At 36.6% G+C, this 12,292-nt stretch overlaps 1 protein-coding gene and 1 non-coding gene across 2 annotated transcripts; one reads left to right on the top strand and one right to left on the bottom strand.

Annotated features, from left to right (window-relative positions):
* Positions 1-244: 244 nt before the first annotated feature.
* On the bottom strand, positions 245-709 carry LOC141707278 (uncharacterized). The gene has a single exon (XM_074510344.1). The coding sequence runs from the start codon at positions 707-709 to the stop codon at positions 245-247; it is 465 nt and encodes a 154-aa protein (XP_074366445.1).
* A 6,942-nt stretch (positions 710-7,651) lies between these two features.
* On the top strand, positions 7,652-7,758 carry LOC141682547 (small nucleolar RNA R71). The gene has a single exon (XR_012559822.1). It is a non-coding gene; the product is annotated as a small nucleolar RNA R71 (small nucleolar RNA).
* Positions 7,759-12,292: the final 4,534 nt, after the last annotated feature.

Genomic DNA, 12,292 nt, shown 5'->3' with positions numbered 1-12,292 from the left:
GGAACTTCCTTGCTGGTGTCTATCACATGGGCCAAATACACCTCGCAATTCTGACGCAATACCTTCTTCGCTTGAGCTATCGTTAAGAACTTCTTCTCTTGCTTACTCCCTCAAAATATTACCTTCTTCTTACTATCCAAAATTTGAAGTCTTACTTTCCTATTCTTATAATCACTCTGAGCGTTGTTCTCTGACAACTAGTCCATTCATAAGATAACATCAAATTTTCCCAACTTAAAAGGTATTAAGTTGACATAAAATGATGTCTCCCTATCTCGATATCACACCTCGGGCACACTCGGTTGACAGAAACTTGGTTCTTATTAGCTAGTTCTATCATTAACGCTTGTTCTAACAGTTCAACTTCGTAATGCAATTTATCGACAAAATTTTGAGAAATAAACGACCTTGTAGCTCCAGACTCAATTAAAACTTTAGCACCTACGGAGTTGATTAGAAGCGTACCTACAACCACGTCGGAACTTTGAACAGCATCAGGCATGGTCAAATTGAATGTCCCGGTTTTAGGTTGAGCTGATGGTCCTTCACTCCTTGGCATCATCTGAAATGATGGTCCTGCAGTTGTTGGCACATTTGTTCCTGGAGCTTGCTCCTTACAGTTGTTAATATAATGCCCTATCTTCCCACATCCGAAACATATAATGTCTGGCATCTGGTTACGGCACTCATAAGCATGATGTCCTTTCATGGTACACCGACAAAAACTAGCGTTAGCCTTGCAATGTCCATAATGCTTCTTACCACACACTTTACAATCTAGAACTGATGGACAATTAGTCTTTGGTTGATTCGGGTTCCGAGACTGATTACCTTAACCTTTCTTTCCGGCTGCTAGTCGTATAATTCTTGGTGATACACGGCAGTTCCTGTAAAGATGTCCAACCTTCCCACATTTGTAACATGTAATCCTCGACTTTTCAACAGACATTCGATTTTTATATTTATTCGCATAGTTTCCTTTCTGATTGCACTTAAAACATGATATATTAGCCTTACAAACCCCAAAGTGCCTTCTTCTACAAGTTCTGCAATATGGCTGCGATGGATAGTTGGAATTCTGCTGATTGGAATCCTGAAATTGACCTTCTGCTAGCTTACTCTTCTTTTTTGAACCCATTATTCTGGTAAAAAAACAAGAAACTTATATAATAATCTATCAAGCATGGTGTCAAATATGTAGCAATCTTTTAGCATATCAAAATTCTCAAGCATTATCTCTTTCCAAAAATATCATAAACTTGCTACCATATTAACATATGTGACATGATTATCACATAACCTGCTTATTATCTCAAAGAATAATAACACAAAGAAAATTGACAAAGAATTATCCAAACCTCTCAACTCTTGCTCAAATCTCAAATAACCCAACAAACAATGGATAGGGTTGCAACACAACCTTCTAACCTCTTTTTCATCATTTCTTACCCTCCTCAAAACCAACAAAATAGCAAAGCAATGGCATAAAAGGCAAGAGCTAAACACAAAACAGGGAACCTGAACAACTTAACTATAACCCAGCCCAATAACCTAAATTTAACCTTATAAGAGCTAAACTACACGCGCCTATCTTATGTGATCTTCCTATGGCTCATCTATGATAATCCTAAGCCTGTTTCAGTGACCATAACCTGTAGCTCTGATACCAACCTGTGACGCCCTCCAAACCCGGGGTCTAGATTCGGGGGTCACTAGCCAATAAACCATAATAATATAATCACAGCGGAATAATATAATAAATATGACCCCTTGCATGCAACTGGATTGATCACAAGTTATAGTGTGGAACAGGCACTAATACAAACCAACTTTTATCACCAACCATAAGTCTAATTAGTTTTACAACTTATTCAAATTTTATTACAAACCTCCAGACTAGCTAAGCGTCCCAAACTATCTACCTGGAAAATAGACCACACTATCTACAAGCACACAACTTCTGGTCATACCTGGAACTCAAGCTTTCCCTGGCCTAGCTGAAAAAATCAGGATATGAAACAAGTATGAGTGAAAGAAATACTCAGCAAGCAGTATATAGCTTATGATTTAGAACAAAAACAACAATATATCTGAGGAGCAAAACCAAACAACAATACCTGAACAGTATCAAAAATTGATATAAGTGTTGATAATAAAAATTACTTTTATAAATCTTTTTGTTTTAGATTAGAATCCTCGAACGACGGTATGTTGCCGCCGGTGATCAGCCGCGGAGCAACACCGGTATCCCGAAGCATATCCAACTAAACAAACAGGGCATCCAAGGCACATATTGGCCTAGCGAGGTATTATAATCAAGTATAATACATGGCTCACACTGGACCACCGCCGCGGCCTCTTACGCTACCATCCAATCCATAAAAACAATTTTCAATCAAAGGAGTCGAATCAAATGACATCCTTAACTATATAACTCCCCACTTCTCATGGTCCAGAGTTATCTCAACAACCGATGGTGAAGTAATTAGAACAATTAGTTATTCGCTAATCTCAAATCAGAGCTTCACTGTATAGAGTAAGTTGTAGCGAAAGGTAAAAATATTTAACTATTCTGAACTTAGAATAGTAGAGAAATTGAAAGAATAAAATTTAGAGTCAATATCACTTGAATGATAAGTAAAGATATAAATACTTGCATAATATGATTTGAAATAAACGTCTCTTGAATGATAAGTGAAGTTAGGGTACTTGCCTGGTGTGCTTGATAACCTCTTACTATACCTCTACTTATAGCTGTTGGCTACTATCTCCGTCTAACACTTGACCACACTCCTTGCTACTCGATTCTATAAACAAAAGGACTATCTTAATTGACAAAAGCAAACTCAATCGACGTAACTATATGTCTTGAAATCTACCTGATCGTTTCTAACTACTCATGGCATTTTAAAACTATAAACAGATAGCATACATATCACGTAACACGTAATCATGTAATTTATATATCACGTAATCATATATTTCATGTAACACATAAGTCAGATCGTCAAAATATAGGTTTTTGTACGTTAAGAATTAAATTAGATCAATAATAGTGTTTAGCGATTAAATACCGACTCAGACTGATACATAATTCAAATGACATTGCATTACAAAAGAAATTAGGACTCAAAAGTATTTTTATTGAAATCAGAATATTTTTCTGAGTCTATACGCGCTCGTTTCGTACTAAACGGACGAACGGTTTATTTTTTACGAATAAAATAAGAATAAATGGGAATAAACTAATTAATAATAATATTAACTGATTTTTAAATACCAAAATATAATTTTTTTAAAAGTTTAAAAATAATTTTTAGGAATTATTTGAATTAATTATAAATAATTTACATTTATATAACTATTTATAAATAAAATTAATTGATTAAATGATTTAATCAATTAATTAAATTCATAAATATTTAACTAAAATAAATTATAAATAATTAAATTAAATTGAAATTTTGATAATAATAAAAGAAAAGAATTTTTGGAATTTAAAATAATTAAGTAAATAATTTTTAGAATTTAAAATAATACTAAAATGATTTTTAAAATTAAAAGAAAAGATTTTAGAATTTAGAAAATGAGTTTTTAAAAATAAAAGGAAACAGAAATTGGCATAACGGGTTTCAAATTCGGGTTTGGGAAATAAAGGATTAAAGCCGGGTTTTTCAGAAAACAAAACGGGTGGGGTCATGGGTCGGAGCCGGGTAGGGGAAGAACACCAAGAACACTGCCAGTTTTTCCTTAGATTCCGGCGAGGCCGAATCTGGCAAAACTCCGGCAGCCGGTCTCCCCCCGCCAAACCAGCACCAACCAGGCTTAAATACAGCCGATTTGGTCTCGTTCTTTAGTTAGTATCAATCCAAACTTCCTCCAACACTCCGAAACAAACAACAGTAATAACCATAAACCCGGAGCTCGATGATTTCCGGTGAAATCACCATGAAAACCGGCGAGTCGAGCTCCAGTCCGGCAAACCACAATCTCGACAATTCCTAACCCAAAATCAATTCCCAATACACGAAAATGAAGCTTAACTTATTTATAATATGTTCCCAGTATTCATAACATCAAAAATTCAAGAACAAATTCAGAAATCCACAAACAAATATTGATTGAAATTAAACCTCGGATCACCCTTCTCGTCATCGATTCATACCAATTAAACCATGAATAAACTCTACATACAACCAAGAATCTATATACATCAAGACAATCATCTAACAGTTAACAATTAAAACAAAACTCGAATTTGACGATTATGACGAACACAGAATTCGCAAAATAAAGAACCTCAAATAATGATTCGGGTACCAACAAAACCGTCTCTTCAAGGGCTTGAGTTCGGTATAAAGAACGGAGGTCTACAACTTCGGGAATCAGAAGATTTGTGCTAAGAACAATCGTTAACCCCCAAACTATGTTCTTGAGTTTTTTGTTTTTATTTTCTGATTTTTTTCTAAATAAAAATGAATAAAATAAATTTGTTGCAGCTATTTATATTAAATCAAAAATTGTAACCCCAAAATTAATTAAGGGTGCTTTATTCCCATAATTAAAATAACTAAGCCCCAAAATTATAATTACGAGGAATAATTTTAAAAGTAATGAAATACAAATTTTATATTAAAACTCCCCAAAAATTGCGAATAATTCAAAAATACAAAAATAATGGGTATTTGAAATACGAATAATTTTATAAAAATAAAAACACAGGTTTTGTGGGGTTTGACGTCCCGGTGGGGACCCGGTCTGCTCGTTTTCGAAAAACACAATGATACTTAAATTAATAGAAAAATTCAAAAACACGTAAAATATAATCAAATGCACGTAAACGAGATAAAACAAGTACATTGATAAAGGCGTAATTAAATATGAGTCCAAATTACATATCGTTTCATATAATTGCAGTTTAACACATAATAATTAATCGAAAATTTTCTAGTTCGCATGAAAACACAAATAGCATTTTGAAACACGTAATATTATGGTAGTAAACATTTTAACTTATATAAACACATAATATTTATTCATTTAACATATAATATTCACATAATTTTCTCGGATATCACATGAATCGCCAAACACAGAGAAATAGTCCATGAACACCTCCATATTATGACCAATCATGTCAGAAAAGATAGCCATCATACATCTCTGAAATATGGCAGGTGTCCCACATAAACCAAAAGAAACCCTTCTAAAGGAGAAAGTACCATATGGACAAGTGAAAGTAGTCTTCTCCTGATCTTCCGGAGCAATGCAAATTTGATTATAGCCCGAATAGCCATCCAGAAGACAGTAGTACTCATGCCCAGCCAACTTGTCAAGCATCTGATCGATAAAAGGCAGAGGGAAGTGATCTTTTCTCGTGTCCTTGTTCAGCTTCCTGTAGTCCATGCAAACTCTCCATCCCGTGACTGTTCGAGTAGGAATAAGCTCATTCTTCTCATTAGCAACAATGGTGATACCTCATTTCTTTGGTACACACTGAACTGGACTCACCCAAGAACTATCAGAAATGGGATAGATGATACCTGCATCCAGCCACTTAAGAATTTCCTTCTTCACAACTTCCTTCATGATGGAATTAAGCCTTCTTTGTTGCTCAACAGTAGGCTTGCTACCTTCCTCTAGCAGAATTTTATGCATACAATAAGAAGGGTTGATTCCCTTAATATCTGTTATCATCCATTCAATTGCCGATTTGAACTCTTTCAGAATTCTTAAGAGTTTTTCGTCATCACTACCTGAAAGGTCAGATGCAATAATAACAGGAAACATAGATGCATCACCTAAAAAAGCATACCTTAAGTGTTCAGGCAATGGTTTAAGCTCAAGTGTAGGAGCTTCCTTAATAGATGGCTTGAGGCGCTTAGGAGATTTATTCAGCTCCTCAATTCTAAGAGATTCAAAAGGCATATCCATCTTCCTCTTCCAGGGAGAAGCATTCAGATATTATAACTGCTCATCACCTTCATCATCTTCACTATCAGAATTCCCCAACAAGGCCTTTTCTAAAGCATCAGACCTTAGCAATTGATCAAGTTCTAAAGTAACCACAGAATCAACCAACTCCACCTTTAAGCACTCCTCATTTTCCGTAGGGAACTTCATGGCATTGAACATATTAAAAGTTACATCCTGATCCAACACTCTCATGGTGAGCTCACCTTTCTACACATCTATCATGGTTCGGCCAGTCGCCAAGAAAGGTCTATGGGAATCTTCTTATCCTCCTCGAAATCAAGAATTACAAAATCAGCAGGAAAGATGAGTTTATCCACCTTGACCAAAACATCCTCAACAATGCCTCGTGGATAAGTAATAGAACAATCGGCCAACTGCAGAGTCATATAAGTAGGCTTTAGATCCGGCAAGTCTAACTTCTTGAAGATTGACAAAGGCATCAGATTGATGCTAGCTCCCAAGTCACATAAGCATTTATCGAATGACACTTTTCCAATGATGCAAGGAATAGTGAAGCTTCCAGGATCTTTAAGCTTCAGAGGCAACTTCTGTTGAAGCACAACACTGCATTCCTCTATGAGAGAAACTATCTCTAAGCCATCAAGCTTCACCTTTCGAGAGAGAATACCTTACATAAACTTCGCATAACTAGGCATCTGCTCAAGAGCTTCAGCGAAAGGTATGTTGATGTGAAGTTTCTTGAACACTTCTAGAAACTTCTTAAACTGCTTATCCAGCTTTTTCTTCTGCAGCCTCTTAGGAAAGGGAGGTGGTGGATAGATTTGTTTCTCCCATGTATTACCCTCAGGAGGAGTGTGTTAGTCTTCCTTGGTTCCACTTTAGCGTCCTTCTGCACTACTTCTTCAGCCACAACTTCTTCATCTGAACCATGAGAATGTTCAAGGTTTGCAACCTTCCAGACCTCAATGTAATTGCCTTTATCTGCTTCTTTGCTTCCCTTTTTCCTGGTACTTCAGTGTCACTAGGAAGCGTACTAGGTTGACGATTTAACAAGGCATTGGCAATTTTCCCAATTTGATTTTCCAAGGTCTTGATAGAAACCGCTTGGCTCTTACACATGAACCTCAACTCCTCCAATTCAGATTTTTCATTCGACTATTGCAGCTGGAGTTGCTGCCTTGGTCCATTTTGCGGTTGCTGAAAACCAGGGGGGTTGTACTACTTTGCTGGGTACTGCTAATAAGGTTGCTGAACCGCACTCTGAGTATTACTCCAGCTAAAATTAGGATGATTGCGGCTGTTAGGATGATAAGTGGATGGTACCGGTTGCTGCGACCTCTGAAAGTTGCTCACGAACTGTGCTGATTCACTAAAAATGGCACACTGATCAGTCTCATGGGCACTAGCACAAAGCTCACAGACACTAGTGATCTGATTAACTCTATAATTAGACAGAGAATCCACCTTCATCGTCAAAGCCTTAAGTTGAGCAGGTATAGCAGTAGCTGCATCCAACTCCAGAATCCCTGCTATCTTAACCTGAGATAGTCGCTGAGTAGGATTCTAGTATTCATTAGCAGCCATCAGTTCAATCAATTCATAAGCTTCATCTTAACTTTTAGCCCACAAGGCTCCTCCTGATGTTGCATCAACCATGGGTCTAGAAGTAGCACCCAAACCATTATAGAAACATTTATTGATCATCCAGTCAGGCATCCCATGATGAGGACACTTCCTAAGTATCTCCTTATATCGATCCCAAGCCTCGCATAAAGATTCTCCAGATTGCTGAGCAAATTGAGTAAGTGCGTTTCTGATTGCAGCAGTCTTCGCCATAGGAAATAATTTTGTTAAGAACTTTTGAGCATGATCCTCCCATTTGGTGATAGACCCTGGTGGTAAAGAATGTAACCATCACTTAGCTTTATCCTGCAGAGAGAATGGAAAAAGCCTTAACTTAATAGCATATTCAGAAACTCCATTGAACTTGAAACTGTCGCATATCTCGATGAAATCTCTGATGTGCATGTTGGGGTCTTCTGTCGGAGAACCCCCAAACTGAACTGAGTTCTGTATCATCTGAATCATGCTCGACTTGATCTCAAAGGTATTAGCCGAGATGGATGGCCGAACAATGCTAGAATGAATATCATCAATCTTCGGTTGAGGGTAGTCCATCAAATTCTTTGTATTTGCTTCTGGTTCTCCCATTACAACATAAGCCTCTTCTTCTTTCTCAACTAAGATCTCTTCCTCGACTTTATCCTCTACTACAACTTCTTCCTCCGCTTAATCCAGTGTTCTCTTACGAGACCGAGAACGCGTATGCATACACGCTCGCTAGAGTACCTGAAACACAATAAGAAATTAAGTAAGTAATAATGTCCGAGTCACTGAACTTTAACTACCAATGATGACAAACATATAAACTAAAAATTAACACCGAATTCCCCGGCAGGGGTGCCAAAAACTTGTTAGTCACTAAAACACGCGCTTAAATTCACGCAAGTATACACTATCACAAGTAATATAGAATAAATTCTAGTTCGTTCCCACATGAGTAGGTTTAGGTTAATTTCAATCAATGTATTTATGCAACACTAATATGGTTATTATCCAATGCTAAGACGAGTAACAGATTGTGGTTGTTTATAATAAGATTAACTAAGAGATTATACTAAAGAACATAAACTAAGAGATTAAAGAGAATTGAATAATATATGACACAAATATGGGATTCTAACTTCATTAAATACTTCATTCAATAGCCTTTTCGTTCTTAACCTTAGCATGTAATGGTGATGACACTAATCAGATAACACGAAACTGTTAAATGCCAACTTCCGTTGTACGAATACCATACTACCTGACATCCACAAAAGAGATAGAAGCTTAATAGACACCAATTATATTGACACCCTGTATATCTATAGAATTTGACAACATAACATAAGTTATCCCTCGTGATTACATAGGGCAAGTAAGATGGTTAAAATTACTTACGAATCATGCATAATGAATACATGAACCTTTGCTAGCATGACAAGTTCTAAACCCTTAAATTCACTTTCGCTTCATTGAAGATTAATACACTATGTTATAAGTTCGTGACGCTCACAAGACGAATAAGCGCAACTAAAACTAGGTTATCATACAATCACCACACACTAAGGGATCGAAACAAATTAAATAAAAAAATCCATAAATAAATCCGTTAGAACCCCACGATAACGATTACCCCATGATTGGACTCATCATCAACGTGGGTTCCAATGAAAGCATGGTATAATAAACGTAGTCTTTATACTTAATAAAACCAAGTATGAAACAAAAGTAAAGGTTAAATAATAAGAAAACTAGCATCCAAAGTTACAACTTAAAATAAAGAATCACAAGAATAAACTAGATCTTCTTCGCCTTGGTTGAATTTTGCTCTACGGTCTTCTTACGCCTTCTCCTTAGCTCTGGTACGTCTCTCTTTCTAAAATGACCTTTATTTATGTATATATATGTTGTAGAATTAACCAGGGCTTCAAACTCTCAAAATCCCAATAGAAACAGAATTATGTCACCCCGACCTGGTGCGGCTGCGCGTTGCTTCGGCATGGGCACGCTGAGTTTCTGCTTCTTGGGCGCGTCCGCGTGCTGCTTCAGCGCGGCCGCGCCGTCCTTCTGGATAAAATTCTGATTTATTTTCTTCTTGTTGATTTGAGCTGGTCTTTTCACGAGCCCTTATTCTAGACACCATCCTAACACCAAATTAGCACTAAAACCATGATAATTCACGTGATTACCTGGAAAATGCCTTTAATGCAAAAACACTACAAAACACGTCAAAAATACTAACAACTTGAGTACAAAACACTAATTCAAATCTTTACAGAGCGTAATAAAGTGTCATAAATTCCACTCAACATGTTCATGTACATATTTTTCTGCAATGGAACCTTCAACTCGTTCTTTGCTGCCTACTTTTTTTATTCTGCGTTGTAATCTTTCAATATTATACATCCACCATGATGGGAAGGGGCCGCCGAGTCTGCACTCTTCGGGTAAATGAATGAGAAGATGCTCCATTGGATCAAACAAAGCAGGAAAAAGTTTAGTCTCTAAAGTACAAACGATCCCAGCTATGTTTTTTTCCAATTGGCTAACATTTAATGCAAGCGGTGTAGTTGAGCACAAACCCTTGAAAAAATTTGAAAAGATCACAAAGTACTTTGTGTGTGTCATTAGAAAGAAGTTCACGAAATACAGAAGACAACGACTTTTTTATAAATACGTGACAATCATGTGATTTCATGCCTTAAAATTTCAACTGAGCTATCTTACAACATCTCTTCAAGTTTGATGAACAACCATCTGGGAATTTCAATCGATGCACCCATTTACATAACAATTTCAGCTGATCTCTTCTAGCTTTAGGCATGTGTCTACCATTCATCCATAGCTCTTACATGATGCCCATTAATTTCAAGTCTTCTCTTGATCTTGTGGTATCCTTTATTTTGGCACTACATAAAATAGTATGAAATATATTGTCAAATACATTTTTCTCCATATGCATAACATCGATACAATGACGTAGGCACAATAAATCCCAATAGGGAAGATCAAAGAAGCTAATGATATGTGTCCAAATGTGTAAAACCCCAAATCCATCTGCCCTTTCTTTGCTATGTGGTTTCCTTGGTGGTGGGAATGTGATACCAGCACACATGTTACGGATAATTCGACCTTTTTGTTGACTTCTTCGGCGTCTGTCTAGGAACCCCATATGTAACCCATAAAACTGGACTTCCTGTTGTGTGGTAGTTGCTTAGCTTTAACTTCACCCATACAAACATGACAAGCCATCTTTCCGTGGGTTGACCATCCTCTAACCATACCCAACCCAGGAAAGTCACTAATAGTCCATAATAAGCTACCCGCATCATGAAATTGGTCTTCGAAGAAGTATCATATGTCTACACATCAACCTGCCATAAACAAATCAGCTCATCAATCAAAGGCCTAAGATAGACATTCAGATTCCTCCCAGGATCATTCGGCCCAGGTACTAGTAGTGTCATGAACATGTATGGATCCTTAATGGACATGGTATGTGGAAGGTTGTACACAAGTAGTACAGCTGGCCAAACTAAGTATACAGTAGAAGTAGCATTACTGCAAGGGGGAATCCATCAGTTGCAAGACCAAGCCTTACATTACGAATATCCGCTGTAAAATTTGGATAGTTCTTGTCAAATTCTTTCCATTCTTCTCCATCTATAGGGTGACTAAGGCCGTGTGGGTAGACATGTACAAACGCTGTAGACGATGAGTGATCTTAAAATATCTTAAGATCTTCCTCGAAATGGTATCCCTCCCGCCATTAGTTGCATCTTTGAATCGGTATAACTCACAGTACTTACAGTTTTTTCGTATCCCAAACTCAGCTTCTTGACCATCTTCTTGACACCATAATAGTTAAAAGGAAGTTTATACCTTGCCGGAAACACATCTCCAAGTAAGAGGAGTAGCTCATCAAAGGCCTTATCACTACATTTATTTTGATTCTTCCAATGTAGTAATCTTGTAATAAACTTCAATTCCGTGTACTTGGTATTGCCCGGATATATTGGTCCTCCGCCATTATTCACATTGTATAAGAATTTAGATGCTTGTTCATTCGGCTCCTCGTGGATATTATTGATATCTCCAAAATCTTCTCCTCCAAAGGCATCCCTCAACATCTCATATTCATCAAATATATCTTCACGATCATTCATTTCTTAATAACAATGGTTGAATAACAATTCACATTTAAAGGTAAATTGTATTGTGTACAAGTTTTAGATATGATAAAACTGTATCTTTAAATATAATCTACAACCTTTTATATATTGTCATTTGCACCACTCCACCATAGATGGTCTGATATAATGCCTTTCTACTGTTACAATAGGCCAGAAAAGCATTACAATAGACCTATTGTAATAGTAATGGGCATTGCACTTGCGAGCATTACATCAGACCCCCTATTGTAATACTTTAGCTATCAATTATAACAGGAAGAAAAGTATTACAATAGGCCATTAATGTAACACTGTATTGCCAATTATAACAGATTATAAATGTTACATTAGGTTAAAATTATTTTGCAGAGGTGTGTCCCATTGTTGGTCCACGAGACCCACATGTGGGACCTACATAGTCTAATGTAACACTCTGCTTGTGTAATGTAACACTAGTATGTTTTTATTATGCAATAGTAGGTTTCATTAATATTAGACTACAATATATAAAATTACACGAAAATAAGTGCAAAAGTTAATTTTATAAAATATGAGATACATCCTCTGTTTAGAGGACA

The sequence above is a fragment of the Apium graveolens genome, chromosome 1 (genome assembly GCF_009905375.1).
Source record: "Apium graveolens cultivar Ventura chromosome 1, ASM990537v1, whole genome shotgun sequence".
NCBI classification, from domain to species: Eukaryota; Viridiplantae; Streptophyta; class Magnoliopsida; order Apiales; family Apiaceae; genus Apium; species Apium graveolens.
This window is presented reverse-complemented; position numbering and strand designations above follow the sequence as displayed.

Bases quoted from the DNA above. Each gene is read 5' to 3' on its own strand.
- LOC141707278 (XM_074510344.1), bottom strand. From the start codon at position 709: ATGAAAGGACATCATGCTTATGAGTGCCGTAACCAGATGCCAGACATT.